Source organism: Pyrus communis, chromosome 7 (assembly GCF_963583255.1).
Source record: "Pyrus communis chromosome 7, drPyrComm1.1, whole genome shotgun sequence".
Classification (NCBI taxonomy): Eukaryota; Viridiplantae; Streptophyta; class Magnoliopsida; order Rosales; family Rosaceae; genus Pyrus; species Pyrus communis.
The window spans coordinates 10,259,106-10,283,881 of NC_084809.1; the positions used below are offsets into that span (position 1 = coordinate 10,259,106).

Here is a 24,776-nt window from a genome sequence, read left to right on the forward strand (position 1 = left end):
CCCACTGGCTCGGGTGTTCACATCACCACCTTCCTTTTGTTTGTCGTTCCCGGCTCCGTTGCCTGTGGTATGTAATTTCCCACTGGCTTCCTTTGTTTTGTGGTTTAGATCTTTGTTGTGGCTGTTAGTGGATGTTGAAGATTTCTTATTTTCCGATTTTGGGGCTTGGAGTGACTTGATCTCTGGCGTCTCCTGGAGGTGTTGGTTCGTGCTGGGTTGGAGGCTGCTCAGTTGTAGGTGCTCCGAAGGCGGCTGGGATGGTAGGCTGCTAGTATATATTTGTAATATTGTGTTATCAAATCATTGAATTACAATTCTATATGGTATTACTAGTTTTAGGTCCCCTTTTCCTAGTACAACCCTAGCCTCCTTCCTCTTTCTTCCCAATTTGCCGTCCCCTCTAAGTTAATATTCCCCAAATCGTTTTTCCTTTGCCGTGCCTACCTACTCCCTATTCAGGCTACATTGTAAGTTAATTACAATTCTCTATGCACTTTGAATCCGGGCTTTTAAGCTTTTGTCCGTTTCGGATTGCAAGTTCACCTTACATGGTCATAGCCACCAACCCCACATGTTCGAAATGGCGCTAGGTCACGAAGATTGAGTGCGGGTTTAAGATGCCACTAGCCGAGGAACTCGTCATTCATTTTAAACCACTAGGCCTTTATTTTTTATTTATTTTTACTTATTGTCTTGGTCCAAAATATTACGCTTGACAATTTCTTGCACAACCTGTTAACTCAACATGAAATGACACGAAATTAATAGGTTACGGTTCATCCGTTAACGAGTCGGGTGGTTATCAGGTCACCCATTAAGAATCACTTTATAAGTCTAGTCATTGTCGGGTCACCCGTTAAAAACCTGAATAAGAAATAGTTTGTGAGATCTAGACATGACATGATAACTTTCTGCATGACCCTTAACTTGACACGAAATGACACTATCCATTAACAAATCCGGTCATTATTGAGTCACATGTTAAAAACGCGTTAAGATAACAAGTTTGATACGATAAAACCTATTAAGATAATAGATATGACATGAAACAACAAATACAACTCGTTTACAAGGTCTACAAAATAGCATAAAATTAAATATACTAATTAATCTATATAGTTATAATGTTGTCAGCAAACCAATTTATTACGATAGAGATGTTCTTACTTAATAGAGGTGTAGCTACACAAATTATTTTTTAACTCAGTCATACTTTAAAAGTTGTATGAATACAAAGAACTACATTAGTAGTGGAACATGTCAATTTCAAGATGCTGACATTGAAAAAAGAGAAATCGCCTATTCTCTAATAGCTAATGCTTGTATGTATAATATTCTCTTTAATGTCACAAGTTTCATGCCAACAACAAGGTTCCGACGAGTTATTATGTACACACAAACTCAAAAACAAGACATTTAACTCTTAAGAATAAATTATTATCTCAAACCACTTTTTATCTAATCTTATTTGTAACGTTACATATTTTAAAAGTTATTGACAATTTATTACTAAAGAGATAATAAACACACATCATTTCTCTCCTAATTTTATTTGTATTTTAATGTGCTTTATAAATTTTTAATCTCATTTATGTGAGATTAAGTACTATGGCTATTGTGGTAACTAGTAAGGTTTTTTTAGTAGTTCATAATTATCAAACCGACTTTTTTTAACGGATTGAACCGAGTTACCCACGTCTAAATCCGTTAAGAACGGGTGACCCAATAACGACAATATTAGTTATCGAGTTAAACCAAAATTCGTTATTTTATCATTTTTATGTCGTGTTAATGGATCGTGTAAAAAATTATCAGGTCTATTACTAAGCCAGTTCTCAATCTAATAAGGGCTTGGACCATTTTCCCTTCTTGTTAGTCCGAGTCGTACTATAATAAGGACTTGGTTGGATGGATTTGATTGGCCTCATCCCAAGTTGGCCAAGCACATTCCAAGTTGTTGAAGCATTTCATCTTTTCAGGTAACAACTATTTCATTAATCAAATAAAATGAGAAACATTATCTATTAAGAATCATTTCATGGTTTTTTCATAAACTTATTATTATTAAAAAAAAGGGGAGAGTTTAAAATTATTACAATAATTTAGGGAAGAGGGAAGTTTTAAACTCAAGACGCAGGAATGGAAACCCAACACCCTATCTACTGGGCTATTGGACCTTATAAACACAACAAAAAGATAATACAAAACCTATCCCCACATAACCACATCTAACTAAAAGAATGATAGCACTAAAGAAGACAAAACCTTATATCATTTTCTAATGAACTTGCAAAATACGACACTTATTCGGCAATATGAGAGATCATGAAGATGTCATCATAGTCCTTTGCCCAAAAAAAAAAAAAAAAAAAAAACCCAAGGACAACGAAATCACAACTAAAACAATACCAAAAAAAAAAAAAAACACACGACATAAAACAAACTCTTAGAGGTATGATTCCTCAATCATGGGAGACCCACACCTAACCAACAAAAACAAATAAGCTCAAGACATAAACACGATGAGCCGGACTTAACACCATCAAGAAACACAAGGTAAACATTTACCATCATCTGAAGACTTTGCAACGACAAGAAAAAATGATTGTGAATTTCTCGAACAACTGTAATGGCCCCACGAAAGAAAGACCTCACCACCCTTTAGTGTTGCAATCGTTGACAAAAACCCTACTTTGAGTGACTTCCAACAAACGTCGAGTTTTCTCCTTAATTATAATCCTTGCCAAGAGCACAAACCACAAAAATTACCACCTTAGACTTGAAAAACAATTCGCTTTAAGATCTAGGATTAAGCATTAGGTCATAACCTCTACAAAAGATCTCCTCCTCAGAAGACCACAACTACAACCACAAAGGCTTCCTTGAAAAGTGAGAGAGTGACCACTATTAAAACATGAAAAGAAAGAGAAGGAAGGGATGAAAAAGGATTGCCGCTGATACCAAGGCCAAGGGTTGGGGTCAGCGGTAGGTTTTTCTTTCTTTGGGTTTTTTTTCTCTTGCACCTAGGGGTTTTTAGGGGCTGGTTGAATTTTGATGTTGTTGGTGGAGGATTTCATTTCAAAAACGTGAAAGGTAGAAACCTAAAATCATAATAGGATTTAAATTTGGGTGTAGAAGGCGGAGTATGCAACTCTAAATAATTTGATTATGTCACACATATTATGTTCAAAAGACATTCTTTATTTATCTGAGTCTTCAAGCCAACTTTATTTGCATTTCCGGAAAGTTACCGAGGGATGAGAACTTTTATGTTTCTTTGATTATTTGCCTTATGTTTGAGGGACTTTCGAAGTTTCGGAGCATTTTATTCTAGTATAAAAAATACATTACGGAACATTATCAATAAATTACTCAATCAATGCAAAAAAAAATAGAAATGCAATATAAAGACACTAAACAAAGACCTAGCCTTCAAAATGACACTTTGGGGTCATTTGAAAGTTCTCTCAAATTTATTGCATATAATCATTTTTCAAGTTCTTCCATCTTATTTTTGTACGTGTTACAATCTTAACAAATTTATTGCCTAAATTCCTGGGAAACCGATCTATTTATGCTGCATGCAAGAGCACAGAATGCCTAATTAGGCTTTGGAAGGCAATGGAACCCGCTTTGCGGTATTCTGCAAGAGCCCACAGTGGGTGGATGTTTCTATAAGCTGCATAATGTAGCATGCAGTTCTTCATGATCACTCCAGTGATTTCCTGCCATATATAATTAGTGATTAGAAGTTATAAAACGTTGCAAGTAAAAATTGGAGCATACGTATACGTAACACAATATGTTATTTTGTGTTTCATCTTTTTTGCTCGTCAAGCTTGCAATGCAAGTAATGTAAGGGAAATATTTTTGGTTGGAATAGATGTTACAGTAAGCAAGATACCTGCTGAGGAAAATCACCATTTTCCATGTGTGAATTGATTATCAAATTTGCTGCACGATGAAGAGGTGTGGGGTCTCTTTCCGCCTGTCCTGCATGAATTAAACCCATCATAGCCCAAGCTGTGTGTACTAAATTTGATCGGTTTCCTTCAAGAGGAACATACTCCTGTATCACCCACCACAGAGTGAAATATTTTAGTCTAAGACAATGAGATTAACTAAGAAACTTGGAGCTAGCTTCAAACATAATCCACCTCCCATATTTTACCTTTTTTGGACATGAAAGGTAGCTCTCTCCCCAACCACCGTTCTCTTTCTGGATTGTGAGTAAAAAACCTAATAGCTTTGCGTATAACTGCACAATTGTTGAAAGTCTTGCCAGCAGCTGTTAACCCTCCAAGAGCAAACCAGGTACCATATGTGAAGCAAACTCCCCAATTCCCGTACCTGTGCAAATGTTCTTAACTAAGTTCTTTTTTTTGCTCCAGTTGTTAATCAAAGAAATGTATATAATCAAATTTTGATTTAAAAATATGATATACCATGAACCATCTGCCATTTGTGTATTTTCGAGGTACTGTGCTGCATTGGTAATAAATTGATCAATCTCTTTCTTCCTGTGGCCAGGGTACAACTTCTTAAACAAAACTAACGCCTGAATTGCAGATGAAGTACATTCAACATATTCATGCTCAACCACAATGTCGGCGAAGAATTCTGTAGGATTCAACAACTGGGGAGAAAAAAGAAGAGAGAATATCCAGTAGGTATACTAATTAATAACGCCTTAAAAAACTTTAGTTTCATACGCATCAGACTAAGTTCAACAACATGACTCCAATTCTTTAAAATTCTTACTTCTAACCATTCTGCTGCTCCTGCTGGTTCCCAGGCCGCTAAACCACCATTCTTACTCTACAATGAGCCATAAAAATGAAATTTTTAATGAGTAGAGAGACCTGATAGACCATGCAGTGAAGAACAAATGTCTTGAAATGCTAAAAGGTTTTTAAAGTAAGGCAGCCATGCATAGATCCAAATTTGATTACGGCAGGTAAACAAAATTCTACTCAAACTCATATATATGACTGACAGACATAATAGTTGTCACCTGTAGGGAAATTATGACATTGACAGCATCATATAACCTCTCAGGTTCCGTTTTTTCACCAACCATCTCTGGTGGCATCATCGATAAAAGCAGGCAACACTGTAGAGGGTGTTGTAGTGAGAAATATAGAAATAACATTTAAGGTGGATAACTAAGTTGAAGTATTTGTTACCTTTAAACCATCTGCAGTGGAATCAGAAACTTGCCATCCATGGTCTTGATCAGAGTTAAAATAACCGTTAAATCGTGATTTTTTGTTAATAACCGTTGAAATGTTTTGTCCTGTTACTTGATCTCTGAATGTTTGTTTTTTGCGATTTTTGGAGTATGCGATCTTAAAACATATATAAACAAGTTTGACGGTTGGATTGTTAAAATTAATTTCGTAGAATGCGTATCTCATCAAAACGATAGATTCACTAACACTTAGAATTTATTTGTACTTTCATTAAGTATAACATAAGATTTTGTTGTATCCACTAGGGTAAATATTTTAAATTAAAGATCGAATTCATTCATTGTATTCATACAGGGTCAATGAGTGTAGCTGTAAAAAATCATCAAAATCGGAGTTAAAATAACCGTTAAATCGTGATTTTTCGTTGATAACCGTAAAAAAGTTTTGTCTCATTACTTGATCTCTGAATGTTTGTTTTTTGCAATTTTTGGCGTATGTGATCTCGAAGTATATACAAACATGTTTGATGGTTGGATCGTTAAAATTAATTTCGTAGAATGCGTATCCCATCAAAACAATAGATTCACTAACACTTAAGAGTTTATTCATACTTTCATTAAGTATAACATAAGATTTTGTGGTATCCACTAGTGTAAATATTTTAAATTGAAGATCGAGTTCATTCATTGTATTCATATAGGGTCAAGGAGTGTAGCTGTAAAAAATCATCAAAATCGGAGTTAAAATAACCGTTAAATCGTGATTTTTCATTGATAACCTTGGAAAAGTTTTGTCCCTTTACTTGATTTTTGAATGTTTGTTTTTTGCGATTTTTAGCATATGCAATCTCAAAGTATATACAAACAAGTTTGACGGTTGGATCGTTGAAATTAATTTCGTAGAATGCGTATCCCACCAAAACGATAGATTCACTAACACTTAAGAGTTTATTCATACTTTCATTAAGTATAACATAATATTTTGTAGTATCCACTAGTGTAAATATTTTAAATTGAAGATCGAGTTCATTCATTGAATTCACATAGGGTCAAGGAGTATGGCTGTAAAAAATAATCAAAATTGGAGTTAAAATAACCGTTAAATCGTGATTTTTCAATGATAACCGTCGAAAACTTTTCGCCCGTTATTTGATCTCTGAATGTTTGTTTTTTGCAATTTTTGGCGTATGCAATCTCGAAGTATATACAAACATGTTTGATAGTTGGATCGTTGAAATTAATTTTGTAGAATGCGTATCCCATCAAAATGATAGATTCACTAACACTTAGAGTTTATTCATAATTTCATTAAGTATAACATAAGATTTTGTAGTATCCACTAGTGTAAATATTTTAAATTGAAGATCGAGTTCATTCATTGTATTCACGTAGGGTTAAGGAGTGTAGCTATAAAAAAATCATCAAAATCGGAGTTAAACTAACAGTTAAATCGTGATTTTTCATTGATAACCGTCGAAAAGTTTTGTCTCATTACTTGATCTCTAAATGTTTGTTTTTGCAATTTTTGGCGTAAGCAATTTCAAAGTATATACAAATATGTTTGATGGTTGGATCGTTGAAACTAATTTTGTAGAATGCGCATCCCGTCAAAACAATAGATTCACTAACACTTAAGAATTTATTCATACTTTCATTAAGTATAAATAAGATTTTGTGGTATCCACTAGTGTAAATATTTTAAATTGAAGGTCGAGTTAATTCAATGTATTCGTATAGGGTCAAGGAGTGTAGCTGTAAAAAATCATCAAAATTGGAGTTAAAATAACCATTAAATCCTAATTTTTCATTGATAACCATCGAAAAGTTTTCTCCCATTACTTGATCTTTGAATATTTGTTTTTTTCAATTTTTGGCATATACGATCTCGAAGTATATACAAACATGTTTGACGGTTGGATCGTTGAAACTAGTTTCGTAGAATGCGTATCCCATCAAAATAATAGATTAACTAACACTTGGAGTTTGTTTATACTTTCATTAAGTATAACATAAGATTTTGTGGCATCCACTAGTGTAAATATTTTAAATTGACAATCAAGTTCTTTCATTGTATTCATATAGGGTCAAGGAGTGTAATTGTAAAAAATCATCAAAATCGGAGTTAAAGTAACCGTTAAATTGTGATTTTTTGTTGATAACCGTTGAAAAGTTTTGTCCCGTTACTTGATCTTTGAATGTTTGTTTTTTGTGATTTTTAGCGTACGCGATCTTGAAGCATGTACAACCAAGTTTGATGGTTGGATCATTGAAATTAGTTTTGTAGAATGCGTATCTCATCAAAACGATATATTCACTAACACTTAAGAGTTTATTCATACTTTCATTAAGTTTTGTGGTATCCACTAGTGTAAATATTTTAAATTGAAGATCGAGTTCATTCATTGTATTCGTATAGGGTCAAGGAGTGTAGTTGTAAAAAATCATCAAAATCGGAGTTAAAATAACCGTTAAATTGTGATTTTTCATTGATAAACGTCAAAAAGTTTTGTCCCCTTACTTGATCTTTGAATGTTTTTTTTTTTCGATTTTTTGCTGATGCGATCTCGATGCATATACAAACAAGTTTGACGGTTGGATCGTTCAAATTAGTTTCATAGAATTTGTATCCCATCAAGTTTAATGGTGTGTGTGTATTTATTAAGTAGATTTAAATTTATTTATTTTGTACGTATAACACTTAAGAAATTGAATGGTATTTATATTTAAGCCAATTTTTAATATTTAATTTAATATATATATATATATATAATATTATAGTTTTTAGGGGTATAAAATTGTTAAATTAATATATGTATAATTATTATAATATTTTTTTTAGGGTTATAAAATTATAAAATTAATATTTTGCTTATCGTATATCGTGTTATCTATGTGTATACTTGAACCAACCCGTTATCTTAACAGGTGCTTATCAGGTTACCCGATAACAACCCGATTCGTTATCGTGTCGACCCGAACACCTGTTAATTTCGTGTTGTGTCAGATCGAATTATCGAATTGTGTCAAAAATTACCAGACCTAATGCTAGTGTGTTCCTTGAATGCACCACAACGTACTCTAATATCCCAGCGATACAAACAATATCCCTTAACTTAAAAATGCATAGAAGATACAAATGTGTGAATAGCGTTGGACCCTTTTAACTTTTGATCTATGGGAAGTAATTTTTGGCATATTCTTTTCTTACATTCTATATGTTTCCTCAATCTAATGACTAGAAAAAAAAGTTGGTGAGCAGTAAATGAAAGAAATGTGCCACAAAATTCATTTCCCTTAATCTGTTTGTATTGGACTTTCATTTTTCACTGTCGAATATCAATTGAAATAAGAGAAATGCTAAAAAGATTCTTTCAAAAGTGGAATCTTCATGAACTTCCTACCATTTCATATTTTTAGCATAACGTTTTATAAGGTTAACTCGAAAATTAACATTAAATTGTGAGGTTTTAGAGAGTCCATAAAAAATCCCTATTTTGAGAGAGTCACCTTAGTATTTCTCTTGAAATAATTTGAGGTGGAGAGAAATTATTACTTAAGAAAGAGTAGTCATCGTTAAAACTTATTAACTTGGGAGTTGTTGCAAAGGGTTTCCTTAATTGATTAATGGTATTTATTATAGCACTCAAGATTTTGACTTTGATTTTTCCTCTCTAATATTTTTTATATAAAGTATTTGGCAGTTGTTATTAGCATTCTTCAATGTTATCTTACACTTTACCCAAGTGTATTTTCTTCCTTGATTTTATAAAGGATTGTTATTTTTAAAGTCCCGCTAATATCTCTTTATTTAACCACTAGCATTATCCTTAGTATTTGGTTTGCAAGTTTTACACTGGGCCTTCGGGCTCCTCTCGGTCTTATTAGAGCAGCTCCAGTGTGGACATTTGCCCTATGGACTGGCTACAATTGCATGCCAAAGTGGCTCTAGCCCATTTGAGCTATTGGGTTGAGGGGGAGTCCAGTTTGACTTGAAATTAAGGAGCTTTGTTTGGCGGGTGCACAAAAAATTGTAATTAGGGGTGGTTTGATATGGAATCCCAAATCGAAAATGGGATCCCGAATCCCAAGCAGAAAATTTTCAGGAATTTGAACACCAATCCCAAACCAAAATTTCGGTATTTCCAAAATATTATCGGTCTTTCGGGATGGGTCGGAATTCCTGAAATATTTTCACAATTCAATTAAAAATAGCTTGCACTTCCATGTTGCAACTTTGCTTGTTCCAAATCTACACAGTGCACAACAATTCTGAACTTCAATTTGGTATGAAAGCAATTCACACACATACACAATCTGCAGACACACACACACACAGTGAATCAGTGGAGAGTAAGTGAAGGTCGAGAGAGAGAGATAGAGTGAAGGTCACGAGAGATAGAGAGAGAGAGAGAGAGAAAGAAAGACAGAGTGAAGGTCGAGACTCGACTGGGTGGGCGGAGAGTTTCAAGCTCAAGTGAAAGACTAAAAGGGTTGGAGGGTTGATAGAGAGAGAGGTGGCTTAGTGGCTGCTTCAAGAGTTGAATGAGACGCAAAGAGAGTGTGAGATATGGGTTTAAACTCAATATATTCTAACTTCGGTTCGGTTCGGGATTACTAAACAAGTCAAATGGTGAGACCGATTCCCATACCAAATGGTTCGGGATGTGTACCGGAATTTTTGGGATTTTTTCGGTTTGGTCTCAAAAAAATTTTGGTACGGTTTGGGATTTTCAGGAATTTTTTCTAGCCCTAGTTGTTGTAATAATAATAATAATAATAATAATAATAATAATAATAATAATAATAATAATAATAATAGTATTAACATAATAAAAATAAAAAATAGAACTTTTTTGTCAGTCTTGTTTCCAGTACTTGCAAGTTTTCATTTTCCTATCTAATGGGCAACACCAATAAATTTTTAGGGTTTATTAAAATTTAATTAGTAATAACATCTCATCATAATTTTTTTAAAGGAAAATTAGTATTCGGTCATTAGTTACTAATGTTCATTGACTAAGATCTTATGAATTTACATGTAAGTTATATAATTTTTTAAAATAAAAACTATTAATTGATTTTAGGGTTTTAATACTCACTCCCTTATTAAACTCCTAATTAAGTTTCAATTCAAATCATTTTCGCCACCTAGTACTACAATCTAACAATATTCCTCTTTACTCATAAATGAGAGGTCTTAGGTTCAATTATTGCTAACGAATTTGAACCACATTATTAGTAGTCTACTATGAAGTTTAGCCTATTGTTAAAAAAAAAAAAAAAACATTTTCAAAATAAAAAAATAAATTAGAATAAGTTTGTATCCATTAATTAAGATTTTTAATTTTTAAAATTTAAATCTATCCATTCATATAATATATATATATATATATATATATATATATAATCTTAAATATACCCATTCTTAAATATATCAATTTGTTATATGTAAAATCTATCATTTTTAAATATATAAAATGTACCCATTTTTCAATATAAAATACATTCAAGTTTTTTTAATCCATTTTTTAAACTTATATGGGTACATTTTATTTCTTTGATTTGAGAATGTATCATTGTCAAGTTTAATCGAAGAAATTTAATAATGTTATTAAGCCTAATAGCTTTTTTTTTCCATGGTTTTGAAAAATTTACCCATGTTTTGGTACAATAATTTTTTGGTTAGTTTTGATGATTGTACTCATGTTTCTATATACAATATATTGGAGAGTATACTTTATCTTTTAATATATTTAATCCCACAAATTATGGGTTTTATTTAAAAACTCATTAATATAAACAACTATGAATTTTAATTTTTTAATTTAAAAAATATATAATAACTTACATAGAAATACATTATCACATTAATGTCAAGGCTTTGATAAAAAACTAAAAACGAACAAGATTTCAACCAATAAACATTGATAGTTAGGTATCGCATCCAAAGTCTCTCATCTTCTAACCATCACTTCAATCCTCTCATCAGATTCGCTTTTAATTCTGTGTTCACTAACTAGCAGTTCCTAAGGGAGAAGAACCTGAAACAGACAGTTCCCTCATTTAAAGTTGAGGATGGAGAGGAAATCACACATGGAAAGGCCACAGCTTCATTGAGAAGGTTTGTCCACTTCTTTTCAACTTTGCAGGCTAGTGATGGCCATCGGCCTGCTGAAAATGCTGGCCCGTTGTTTTTTCTTCCTCCTTTGGTGAGTATTTAATTTCTATTTTCTCATACATTGTAATCTCTCATTTATATTGGATTGTTTTCTCAGCACTCGACATATTGTTGAATATGTCCCACATACTAAAAATATTTCAGACTTACATTTTAACTAAATATTATCTTAATACACCACACTTACAAATCAAAATTACCCTCACACACCGCACATTCCATACACCCCATACCAAAATCCACATCAAGTTCATCTTGTCCCCAAAAAATAATTTAAAGTCTGTCTTCAGCACATTTGCAATCTCTAATAAAACTTTGTGAAAAAAAGAGAGAAGGGAAACAAACATTTGCAACCTCCAAATATCAGTTTTGACTACTGTATTTTATTTGTTGCTTCTTCTTTTCCAGTACTGTGAAAAATCACTTCGGTTCGAGGAGTTCATCAAAACCCATATGGGCCGTAGTCTTTAATTCATGACTAATGCATTTCAGTTGATCAAGAGACATAATACAAATTAAATTAACAATAACTAAAATGAGTAATAAGGGAAAGAACGGAAAAAAAAATCAAAATCTTTTTAAATGATTTGGGGTGTAGGAAGAAAATAATTGTTTTTTTTTCCCAACTTTTTAAGGCATGAATAGTCATTTTATACAATTCATTAAACATTAAATGTCACATCCCAGCCCCGGCCCCACCACATCCTGAGCTTGACTCTATTATAGCACGATATTGTTCGCTTTATGCCCCTACCGCTTTGGGCCCTACCACACCCTCAGGGTTTTGTTTATGGGAACTCACACGAAAACTTCCCAGAGAGTCACCCATCTTGGGATTGTTCTCGTGCGAACTCGCTTAACTTCGGAGTTCCTACGAAACCCTGAAGCAAGTGAGCTCTAAAAAAGTCTCGTGCTATATGGAGGTGGGCATGTACATATAGCATAGATGTGACATCCCATATCGCCCAGGGGAGTGATTATTAAATGTATATTCCCATCTTTACCTAGCACGAGGCCTTTTGGGAGCTCACTAGCTTCGAGTTCCGTAGGAACTTCAAAGTTAAGCGAGAAAGGGGCTCGAGCAATCCTGTGATGGGTGACCCGTTGGGAAGTTGCTCGTGAGTTCCCAAAAACAAAACCGTGAGGGAATGGTAAGCCCAAAGCGGACAATATCGTGCTACGGTGGTGGAGCGGGCCGAGGAAGTGATCCGCCCCGGACCGGGATGTGACAATAGAGGATTCACTCCCCTGGGCGATGTGGGATCTAACATTAAATATTGAGTATGGTGTATTCAACAATTTGTAATGTGCTAATAAAAAAATAAAAAAATAAAAGAAAAAGGGAAAACTAACAAAAAGTCAAAAAAAAAAAAAAACTTTAATTTTAATGAAAAATGACAACTAAAGATGTAATGAAAAGTACTAGGAAAAGGTAAAAAAGTAATTTTTCGTTAAAAGTGAACAATACCGGGAGTGTTTCGTTAAAACTTTCATAAAAAAATTCTTTATATTAAGGGATAAATTTACTCCAACTTCTTAAAAGTTTATGAGGTCGTGTTTTGATCCCAATGTATATGAGCAATGTTAGGTAAATTAATTTTTAGCCTAAAAATCATGTGATGTGCCTCCAATAGAAAATAAACACGTTAATCAACACTTAAGAAATAATATAGTTATCAATGAACATGTCATATGATTTACAAAATATAGTTTAAATATATGATCTCTTTAGCATTACCCAATGTACATGGAAGAAAAAAAAATGTTGTCGACTTTCAAAAATTGAAGGAATAATTTAGGTTTGTCTCCTTGACTAAGTTTAAACCTCATGTCAACTTTCAAAAATGTGCAACCCGTGGGATGATCGTAAACCTATGATATCAGCATTTGTCTTGCTGGTTGCTAGCCAGAAATAACAACTCTTTTTATCAAACAAATCCAAAACCTTTGTGCTATCTGTTTTCAAGCCATAACATTTTCCATTTTTAAACCAACTATGAAAATACTTTATTTGCAATCCCATGTTCCCGTTTTGGGCCTTAAAAATAAATAGCATATTTTCTCGAGTTTTTACCTAAATTCAAATTTTTGGGAATTTTGGTAATTATTTTTTTCAATTTTTTATTCAAAATTTGCAAGTCATGTGCACTTACATTACAGAGCATCTTAATACTATGTTCCATGCAGAACATCAAAAAGAAATTATGCATTACATATACTATCATCAGGTACATTATATATATTTGATATTTTTTCCACACAAATTGGATCAAATTATAATTTTTAAAAAATGTGCTTATTTGTGTTAAACTACTAACAAGGGTTGCAGTTAAGTTGGCCTAGAGTTTTCACTTCTGCATTCGAAGTAAGTCCCGCTTGTATAAAAGAAAATACTGAATAATAATGCTAATTAATGTGTTGGATATTTCAGAACCAAGATGGTGGTTGGGGATTACACATTGAAGGACATATCACCATGTTCTGCACAGCTCTCAACTACATTTGTATACATATTCTTGGAGAAGAACCTGATGGTGGCCAAGACAATGCTTGTGCAAGAGCTAGAAAGTGGATTCTTGATCATGTCAGTGTTACCCACATCCCCTCTTGGGGTAAAACTTGGCTTTCGGTATGCCTATCTGCAGCACTAAGACCAATTGCTTTTATTAGGCTTCAGTAAACTGTTGTTCTTAAAGTTCACTATAACTATAGCAAATCGTCAGCATATTGATACCTTATCTATGCAATGTATGGTTGAATTATTTAGAATATTTACTATTGATGGCGGGGCAATATCGACAACGTATAAAGATCGTATAACTTTCAATGATGTTAGATAACATAATTATTGATACACTATAATAGTTGTGGGCCCCTATTATTATATGTAATAAGATTTGTCTGGATTAGAGTTGCAATCTAAAAGGAAAAGATAGATGTTATATGTCATATTTAACTTCAAGTGTAGGGGTGCAAATTATACCATATGTATCCAATGCATACATTGATACATAATCAAATAATTGTTTTAAACTTTTAGCATTTGTGTTCTGTGGAGAAAGATTCAGTAAACTTTAGAATTAAATATTACTCTTATATCTTCTAAAGGTGGAGTTCCTCCTTTTTAACTCTAGATTAATATGACTTTACATATAGTACACCAAATCACTTATAACCCTAACTATTTCAGTATATTGAAGAGTGATCGAGCCATATTTGACAGTGTGTGTCTAAATTGCATTTACTCTATCCATGCAATGAGGCTTTCTTTCGTTGGAAGTATAATGCGACTAGTTGCTGCTGTTCTGGTGCCATTTGAGAACCTTGGTGTGTTTGAGTGGTCCGAAAGCAACCCAATGCCCCCAGAGTTTTAGACTCTGCCTTTATTTCTTCCTATGCATCCAGGTTAGCACAATTCCGGACTCCACAAGTACAAATAATTCAATATTTAACATGTTGATAGATTTAATTAGTCTCTCTCTACCTATATATAGTTTGCTTTTTTAATCTCTTCTACATCATGCAAATGCAGCAAAAATGTTATGCTACTGTAGCATGGGTTACATGCCTATGTCCTATTTATATGGGAAAAGATTTGTTGGTCCAATCACACCTCTCATACTACAATTAAGGGAAGAACTCTATGCTCAACCTTGTGACGAAATCAACTGGAGGGAGTGCGTCATCACTGCGCTAAAGTGAGTTTAACTTGATTAAGATATCTAATTAGATAATGTTTTCTTGTTTAGGTACATAAACTGATTGCACTAATTTGAATGCAGGAGGACATCTACTACCCTCATCCTTGGATACAGGACTTTCTGTGGGATAGTCTGTACATATGTACGGAGCCTCTTCTTACTCGCTGGCCATTTTACAAGCTGATTAGGAAAAGGACTCTCGAAGCAACAATGGAGCATATTCATTACGAAGATGAAAACAGCAGAAACATTACAATTGGATGTGTGGTAAAGGTCTTATGCATGCTGGCTTGTTGGGCTGAAGATCCAAATGGGGATTATTTTAAAAAGCATCTTGCCAGGATACCAGATTATTTATGTGTTGTGCCTTGGCCCGTTCGTTAGTGCGGAACTGAGATTCAGATTACAACCTCACCAAAATCACACACAGTTGAACAAAATAAAATACAAGAATTAAAGACACAGAGAAATTTGCGAGGTTCGGCAAAAAACTGCCTACGTCCCCGGAGAGATATTGCTCTTCACTATGAGAATAACAGTACATGTATACATGAGTTAAATCGACATAACCCAATCCCATATCCCTTGTACACCCACTCACAGAATTTTCCCAAGAGCCTCACTCTACCCCAAGAGTTCTTTCACTAGAATACTTTTCACTCTAGCTCTCTTGATTTTCTCTCAACCCATGTTTAACCTTTTCCATGGGAGAGCCGAATGCTCTCCCCCTTGGATGCTCTCTTTCACTCTTCACAAAGGCATAACCAAATGCCTTAATATAAACAAAAGGCCCCGCCTTCTCTCTCTCCTCTTCTCTCTTTCGGCTCATCCCACAAGGCCAAATCTTTGCCTTTATAAAAGCCACAAATCAAGGGCTAGACATCATAATGATGTCCCCCTTTTTCTTTGTCCCTTTCTTTAGCTGAAAGTAGCTAGCACTCCACATGGTTGAGATGAAATTGTTGCCAACTCATAATATGAGCCAATCACAACAATCTCCACCTTGGCGAATACACCATGCAAAAATCCTTGCACCCATCACCAAAGCCCATTGGCCTTACGTACCTGCATGCACACTCTGAATCCACCTCGTTGGTCTTGTTCCGATTCAGTTACTGCCAATGCATGTGCAGCTGCTGCAAGCTAAAAATCACCATTTAGCTTCAGACAGGATCTCAACACATCCTCGTCTCCTCCAGCAGGTTTTCCTCCTCTTCATTGTCTGCAACCTGGAAACTTGTCAGCGCGCCTATTTCTAGCAACAACCCATTGAGCCAGACAAAATTCCCACACTTCCTCCTACCTCAGGACCTTCTCATCACCTGTGAATCCCATAGCTCCACCTGCTGCAAAACCCCTGCAACACTTGAGACTAAACATCACCAGGAGAAGTGTTGCTTCGAGTACCTAGAGGGCATACTCAAAGTCTTCCACCACAAACTTGCTAACCCAGCCTTGCACCAGTAGCACTGTGGACCCTTGCCTTCGGAACCGGATTCGAACCTGCTGTCTCTCTTAGATCCTCTTTCCAATTTTCTTCCACGATTTCAACCTTGAATAGCTTAAGCAGTCTTGTGCCCACCATCATCCATGGTCTCTTGTGTGTATCATTCCACACCAAAGAAGCTTGCACCTGCTCCAAACTTACTGTTTCTTTCCTTGCAGTAAAGTTTCACAAGGTTCTCGTACAAATCTGAAAGTGAGGTAAGAAGAAAGAGGCCTTTGTCTTCTTCCTCAACATCAACTTTCGCAGTTGATCCAAGCATCCCTAAACACGGCTTCCATTTCTTCAGGCTTCCATTACTCTCCTTTACCAAGAGCAAAACCGCCTCTCCCTTTAAACTGCTCAACTGAAAATTCCATGGTGAACAACAAATCTGGACCTCCAACGAACCAAAAGCCCCCAACGATGCTCTGATACCAATTGTTGTGCCTTGGCTGATTATCTTCACCAACATACAAACCCACAGTTGAATAGTTTAAAATACAAAAAATAAAGACACAGAGAAATTTGCGAGGTTCGGCAAAAAACTGCCTACGTCCCCGGAGAGATATTGCTCTTCACTATGAGAATAACAGTACAAGTATACATGAGTTAAATCGACATAACCCAATCTCATATCCCTTGTACACCCACTCACAGAATTTTCCCAAGAGCCTCACTCTACCCCAAGAGTTCTTTCACTAGAATACTTTTCACTCTAGCTCTCTTGATTTTCTCTCAACCCATGTTCAACCTTTTCCATGGGAGAGCCGAATGCTCTCCCCTTTGGATGCTCTCTTTCACTCTTCACAAAGGCATAACCAAATGCCTTAATATAAACAAAAGGCCCCGCCTTCTCTCTCTCCTCTTCTCTCTTTCGGCTCATCACACAAGGCCAAATCTTTGCCTTTGTAAAAGCCACAAATCAAGGGCTAGACATCATAATGATGTCCCCCTTTTTCTTTGTCCCTTTCTTTAGCCGAAAGTAGCTAGCACTCCACATGGTTGAGATGAAATTGTTGCCAACTCATAATATGAGCCAATCACAACATTATGGGTTGCCGAGGATTTGATGAAGATGCGAGTTGGTGCACATTTTGTTAATGCAGTATATGATACGATGATTTGTTGTCTACCCTTTTTTCTGTTTGAAAAGTTAATCTTCTAAATCATTGGAAAACATTATAAGGTGATACATTTTCTTAATACATGCAGAGTTTTGGCAGTCGACAGTGGGATACATGCAGAGTTTTGCCATTCAAGCTTTGCTTGCTTCCAATCTGTGCACCTACGCTCGCTAGAGGACATGACTTCGTCAAGAAATCTCAGGTTCGTTTTTTATTTAGTCAACTGAACTTTCCTCTTTTTTTTTTTTTTTTTTTTTTTTTTTTTTTTTTTTGTGAAATGTATACGTGCATTGATTAATTTGTTCTCACTAGTGATTTTTTTGTAATCGAATTGTAAAGGTTAAGGACAATCCATCGGGTGACTTCAAAAGCATGCACCGCCACATTTCCAAACGATTGTGAACTTTCTCTGATCAAGACCATGGATGGCAAGTTTCTGATTGCAATGCAGAGGGTTTAAAGGTAACAAATACTTCAACTTAGTTATCCACCTTAAATGCTATTTCCATTTTTTTTCACCATAATCCCCTGTACAGTGTTGCCTGCTTTTATCGATGATGCCACCGGAGCTGGTTGGTGAAAAAATGGAACCTGAGCAGTTATATACGATGTTGTCAATGTCCTAATTTCCCTACAGGTACAACTATTATGTCAGTCAGTCATATATACGAGTATGAGTTGCATTTTGTTTCCCTGCCATAATCAAATTTTGGACCTAATGCATGCTGCCTTACTTTAAAAACCTTCAAAAACTTGTAGCATTTCAAGACATTTGTTCTTCACCGCACGGTCTATTAGGTCTCTCTACTCATTACAAATCTCATTTTATGGCTCATTGTAGAGTAAAGCCTGGTTTGGTACTGAGGTGATTCTGAAAAAAGCTGGTATCAAAAAAAGCTGGGAGCTGTTTTTGTGTTTGGTAAACATTCAGCTTCAGCTTTTTTTCACAGTTTTGGGTGAAAAAAAAGCCAAAAACAAGAAGCTGCAAAACCCAGCTTTGAAAAACCGGCTTTTTTTTCACATCTGTTTTACGTAAAAGTTTACCAAATACTATAATACTGCTTTTTTTTTTTCAAAAGCACTTTTACAAAAAAGTTTACCAAACACTCTGCTGCTTTATTTCACAGCTACTTATTCTCACAGCACAGTAGAAGTAACTTTTTTTCAAAGCACAGCAATACCAAACCAGCCCTAAGAATGGTGGTTTAGCTGACACGCCCCGATCTAGATATTTCTCAAATACCAGGATAGGCACATGTTGGCCGACATTGTTAACGGTCAGAGTTAACGGGTCATGACTCCGGGTCGGACCAGGTCAAACGGGTCTAGGCTTCGGGTTGGACCGGGTTTAGGGCCTGGGTTCTAAGGCCCAAGGGTTTAGGGTTTTAGGTAAACAGGCCGAAGGACCTGGTTCTCACATGGCCCGAAGGCCTAACTGAAAGGGCTTGAAGCCTTGGTTTGCTCACATGGGCCTGGGTTCACAAGGTTTCTAATTGGGCTGGGCTTTTAGGCCTGGCCAGCTTGTATTTGTGTTTTAAGGAAATAAAGACAAAATAATTTAAAAAGGGTTTTGGGTTGGGTTTTCGAACGGGCCTAAGGCCCGAGGTTTTAGGACGGCCTAAAGGGCCTGGGTTTCGACGGAGGGGCAAAGAGCTTCCCCAGCTCCGGCCGACGGCGACCCTTAGTCTGGGGAGTTTGCTTCACATATGGTACCTGGTTTGCTCTTGGAGGGTTAACAGCTGCTGGCAAGACTTTCAACAACTGTGCAGTTATACGCAAGGCTAGTAATTTTCTACTCGCAATCCAGAAAGAGAACGGTGGTTGGGGAGAGAGCTACCTTTCATGTCCATAAAAGGTAAAATATGGGAGGTGGATTATGTTTGAAGCTAGCTCCAAGTCTCTTAGTTAATCTCATTGTCTTAGATTAAAATATTTCAATCTGTGGTTGGGTGATGCAGGAGTACGTTCCTCTTGAAGGAAACCGATCAAATTTAGTACACACAGCTTGGGCTATGATGGGTTTGATTCATGCAGGACAGGCGGAAAGAGACCCCACACCTCTTCATCGTGCTGCAAAGTTGATAATAAACTCTCAGATGGAAAATGGTGATTTTCCTCAGCAGGTATCTTGGTTACCCTAACATCTATTCCAAACAAAAATATTTCCCTAACATTACTTGCATTGGAAGCTTGACCAATAAAAAAGATGAAACACAATAACATTTCGTGTTGCGTACGTATGCTCAAATTTTACTTGCAACGTTTTATAACATCCAATCACTAATTATATATGGCAAAAAATCATTGGAGTGTTCATGAAGAACTGCATGCTACATTATGCAGCTTATAGAAACATCTACCCACTTTGGGCTCTTGCAGAACACCGCAAGCGGGTTCCATTGCCTTCCAAAGCCTAATTAGGCTTTCTGTATTGTTTAGCTCTTGCATGCAGCATCATTTAATAAGCATAAATGCCAGTTCTTGAAATTATGTATAATACAAAATGTGTATCGATCAGATGAGGAAGCAAGATTTACATATTTGGAAATCAATGAAATTATACTTATTCAAACTGAAAATATAACATAAAATAAAAATCTATCTTTGCCGGCTATATTTTTGATTCTTTATTTTCTTATTAGATGACTAAAATTACAATATTATAGGACGAATATAGATTGTGAGACATGTTACTCAAGGGTGTATTGCAAGAATTTAGGCCAAAGTCGTTAAGAATGTACTGCGTACAAAAATAAGATGGAAGGACTTGAAATGATTAGATGCAATAAATTTGAGAAAACTTTCAAATAACCAAGGTGTCATTTTGAAAGTCCTTTGGTCAGTGTCTTTATAGTGCATTTCTAGTGTTTTTATACTGATTGAGTAATTTATTGATAATGTTCTGGTAGTGCATTTTTCACAATTTAGAATAAAATGCCCTGAAATTTTGAAAGTCCCTCAAACATAAGGCAAATAATCAAAGAAACATAACACTTCTCATCCCTCGCCAACTTTCCAAAATGCAAATAAGGTTGGCTTGAGGCCACATATGTAACTATGCTAATCACTCTACTTATTAGTGCCACGAATATCTCTGTTTACTTGGGTATTGTAGAAGAACCTTTGAAGTCAAGGATGGTGTGTTGGATTGGGAGTCCTTCTCATTGATGGGATTTATCCGTCTGGTTTTGCTTTCCTTTATTTATTTTTGCAATGATTTTATGAACGCTTTGATTATTGGTAAATCTCGTGAGAAACTCTTTGGCACAAGTTGTAAAGACTTGGTGATGAATCAAAGACTGGTCGATCAACACCAATTGCCCAGCGAATTTCTGAGATTGATAGGGCAGAAGAAAAATTTTCATTTGTGGTTTGGAACCAGGAAGAGCATGTTGAACACGAACAATGTCTTGATTTACAATGTTTCTGAAGATTCAACCATAGAACCAGCAACTCCACAGAACTTGCTAAGAGATATCGCAGTGTCGTCAATCACAGTTTTATCTTCTACTTCTATGCGTGACACAAGTGCCCAGTCATTCAAAAGAAATAGAGAATCAGCCAGAAGATGTCTTTTTGCCAGTCCTGAACAAAGGTCGTTCCTCAGTTAATATTTATTTATTTATTTATTTATTTGGCAATGTGCAAACTTTAAACGATCGTATACTCATGTTTGCCAGCTTTTGTCACAAATTTAAGACAGTGATGAAGTTCCTATCAAGTTATTGAAAAATATATCGTCTCCGGCTGCTGCAAAAACATATTCCGGTCCCTCCAAAAAAGACTAGGTAACTACCTTTAATGCTTACTTGTTCTGCAAGTGTTAATTTGTTTGTACACAGATCAAACACATCTATTTTCACTTTCCAATTATTTAAGCATTTTCCATCCAACTCACTTCAGTCGAAATTTAGCGATCTTAGCATATACTTATTTCGAATTGATATAATATTGTTTGTTTAATTTTCCTCCAGAGCATTTTATCTGTTTCTATCTTATACAAAAAAAATACATACCACATACTTTTATCTGATTGTCTTTCTCTATTTTCTTACTTGAAACAACAATTGGTTTTATCGTATTTTTCAGATCATGCAAAAGGCGGTTATCAACTTTCTCCTGTCCATTTGTTGCAGAAAGAACACTGAATCTTCCTTTTGAATTGATGTTATTATCGCTCCTTTAATCAATATGCATCAAACAGTGTAGACAATATTTTTTGCATGTACATAGCCCAGCATTTTGTAATATTTTGTATGCAAATGCTGGCCCTAATTTGTTATCTAGGTTGATCAATATTCTGGGCATGTACATAGGCCAGCATTTTCCAATGCTTTCTGTGTAAAAGTTGTCCAGAATGTGTATTTTAGGTTGGTCAATATTTTTTGCATGTACATAGTCTAGCATTTTCTGATCTTTTGTATACAAATGCTGGTCCCAATTTAGAATTGGGTGAAAACAACGAAGTATGGTAAATGGTCCCAATCTTTTGTATATCTACATTTATCTTGCTGTTTTCTTGCACTCTCTCCGTTTTTCAAGCATGGTAACCAACATACTTTTCAATTCCGCTGCAACGCGCGGGCAGCATTGCCTAGTCCTCTCTAAAAAGACGATTGCACAAAAACATGTAGTTGGATATTTTCTATTGGCTAATAGACTAACATGCATCTAGTCGTTGCCTAATAGACTAATTGGTTGGTAAATCACATAATACTATTACTTGGTAGAGAAATGCTAAGAAGGCTCTTTTCAAATAAAGACTTTCTTGTGTGTCTATATAGAGATAAAATAATGATGAGCAGTTAAAATGCATGCATCCCTCTCCCACCGCACCTTCCATAAAAAGTGTTTGTTAGAATATTTTTAATCCAACATTTACCAAAAATATCCTAATATCCAAATGATAAATGTTAGGGAAATCATATTTTGTATCACATTGATGTATTATCTAATGTAGCAACTGTTGTGTACTTGACATGTTAGTTAATAAATTCATTTCATTGGCTAATGATTGTATGAAACATTTGCTAGATCATGTGACATGGTATAAATATGTGGTCTCCTAGCTTCACTCTATTCAAATAACCTGCAAAACTTTTGCAAATGATATCCTTTACTTTTAAGGATAATACTTGGGTACTCATAAGCGTGCACTCACCTTTTAATTTTGTCCAATATTTTTTTACACATGTTATTGCTCTAGTAAAGGATTGACATGTTATTAATTTTTCTTGTGCTTTAAAAACCAAAGAACATGTGACATTTTTTTTATTAGGCCAAATCAGAAAGTGAGTATTATGTTGTTATCGGGTCAGTTTTTAAGAACACGTTAAGATAACGAGTTTGACATGACATGATCTGTTAATAACGTATATGAAACAAAAACGAAAAACACAACTCGCTTACTAGATCTCCAAAATACCCTCGCGCAATGTTCTGCCTACGGGCGATGCTCTGCCTAAGGGCAATGTTCTGCCTACGGGCAATGTTCTGCCTTCAAGCGATACTGATACCACTATTTAGCATATTATATATGATATATGTTTTATGAAAGGTTTTATGGCATACTTGGGTTTTCAGAAAACCTATCACTTAATATGTTACTAGTTTTCATAAACTTTGGGGGGTTAGTACGTTGTGGAATATTTATGTTCATACTACTTATATATCAACTTGGTTCACTCATGTTTGTTTTGCACCCCCTCAGGACTTAGAAATGAGGCTTACAATCTGAGCTACGAGGACTTCTCCTACCAGTGATCCTTGTGTCATCTCTTTTACGTTTGACATCACTTGTAATGGCACTTCTGTATTACCTTCCGCTTGTAATCTGTTTTAGTAGTATGCTCTGAACATTTCATGCATTGTCACTAATTCATTGTTAGCAGTTTAATATTCTTATATTTCAGAAAAGTTGTATTTTGAATATTACTTGCATAGTTGTGCGAAATTTATATGCATGTTTCACATATTCTTGGCATATGCATTCATTAAATAGCTTGCATCACCCTCGGGTGCTGGCTAGCACGTGGCCATCCTGCTATCCCTTGGACATCGGGATCAGGGCGTGTGAGATTGGTATCAGAGTATACTTAGAATTTCATTCTTCCATTTGGTAATCATAATCCCTTTTGTGGCCACAATCTTTCGTCTTTCTAAATCTTCTTTGCCTCTTATCAGAATCATGAATCCTTCTTATGGGAATGTGTCAAATGGGAGGAATTCAGCAGTTGACCTTTACTTTGCGAAATGCTTTTCCCAGTCATAGCGGGCTGACCCGTACTTATATGGAGATTACTCGTGGCCACGACGTTACTGAGTTAAGAGTAGTTGATGCATGTGAGGAGGCCGAGGATTGGCTTAAGAAAATGGAGGATACGCTTGAGGGTATGAAGTGCCCAGTGGGTAAGTGGGCGAGCATCGCTAGTTATTTCCTTCAGAGGCACGCGAGACTTTGGTGGAAGTTAATGAAGGACTTCCGCCCACATAACTCTTTTATAACTTCGGTTACGGTCAGGAGACTCTTCAGTGAGCACTTTTTGAGTCTAGAGTATCAGTTGAGGAAGAGACAAGAATTCCTAACTTTCGCCAAGGCGACCTGACTATCACAAAGTTTGATAACACTTTTCGGCGTTTGGCGAGACACCACCCTATGGTTTATGATAATTCTCAACAAATGATGATATAGTTAGAGATTGCTATGAATGATGACATCTGTGAGTTATTGGCACCACATTGGTATGCATCTTATAAGGATATGATTGAGGTGGCCTTGAAAGTTGAGCAGTACCAGTGGAACAGACTTCAGGGGGATCAACACTAGAATCAAGATCAACCGCGAAACTAGAACAGGCCTCGGAACCAGAATCAGTGGGGTCGTGGTTTTTTATCCTAGAGTATGAGGAAGCATCCTACTTCTTCTAATTCCTTAGGCCCTAGACACTCTTAGTTGTTCAAACGACAAAGTTAGGGTTCAGGATCATCCAATGAGGGATCAGGCAGTGAGTTGGCGAGGCGATCCTTCAGCCATTTTAATCCTACAGTTGCAGTTTGTGATCATTGTGGTAAGCGTCATCAAGGTGATTGCGCCACT

At 35.6% G+C, this 24,776-nt stretch overlaps 1 protein-coding gene and 1 pseudogene across 1 annotated transcript; one reads left to right on the forward strand and one right to left on the reverse strand.

The window, feature by feature from the left end:
* Nucleotides 1–3,741: 3,741 nt before the first annotated feature.
* LOC137740531 (beta-amyrin synthase 1-like) lies at nt 3,742–5,417 on the reverse strand. Its single transcript, XM_068480378.1, has 5 exons — nt 5,187–5,417; nt 4,762–4,818; nt 4,446–4,636; nt 4,172–4,350; nt 3,742–4,069 (listed from the first exon to the last, which is right to left on the reverse strand). The coding sequence occupies exons 1-5, from the start codon at nt 5,415–5,417 to the stop codon at nt 4,053–4,055; spliced, it is 675 nt and encodes a 224-aa protein (XP_068336479.1). The 3' UTR covers nt 3,742–4,052.
* Nucleotides 5,418–10,848: 5,431 nt separating this feature from the next.
* Nucleotides 10,849–20,188, forward strand: LOC137740532 (beta-amyrin synthase-like; annotated as a pseudogene).
* Nucleotides 20,189–24,776: the final 4,588 nt, after the last annotated feature.

Coding starts and splice junctions, on each gene's coding strand:
- LOC137740531 (XM_068480378.1), bottom strand. CDS start 5,417: ATGAGATACGCATTCTACGAAATTAATTTTAACAATCCAACCGTCAAA. Junction 4,637..4,761: donor GAGCAGCAGAATGGTTAGAA/GTAAGAATTTTA, acceptor TTTTCTCCCCAG/TTGTTGAATCCTACAGAATT. Junction 4,351..4,445: donor CAAATGGCAGATGGTTCATG/GTATATCATATT, acceptor ACATTTGCACAG/GTACGGGAATTGGGGAGTTT.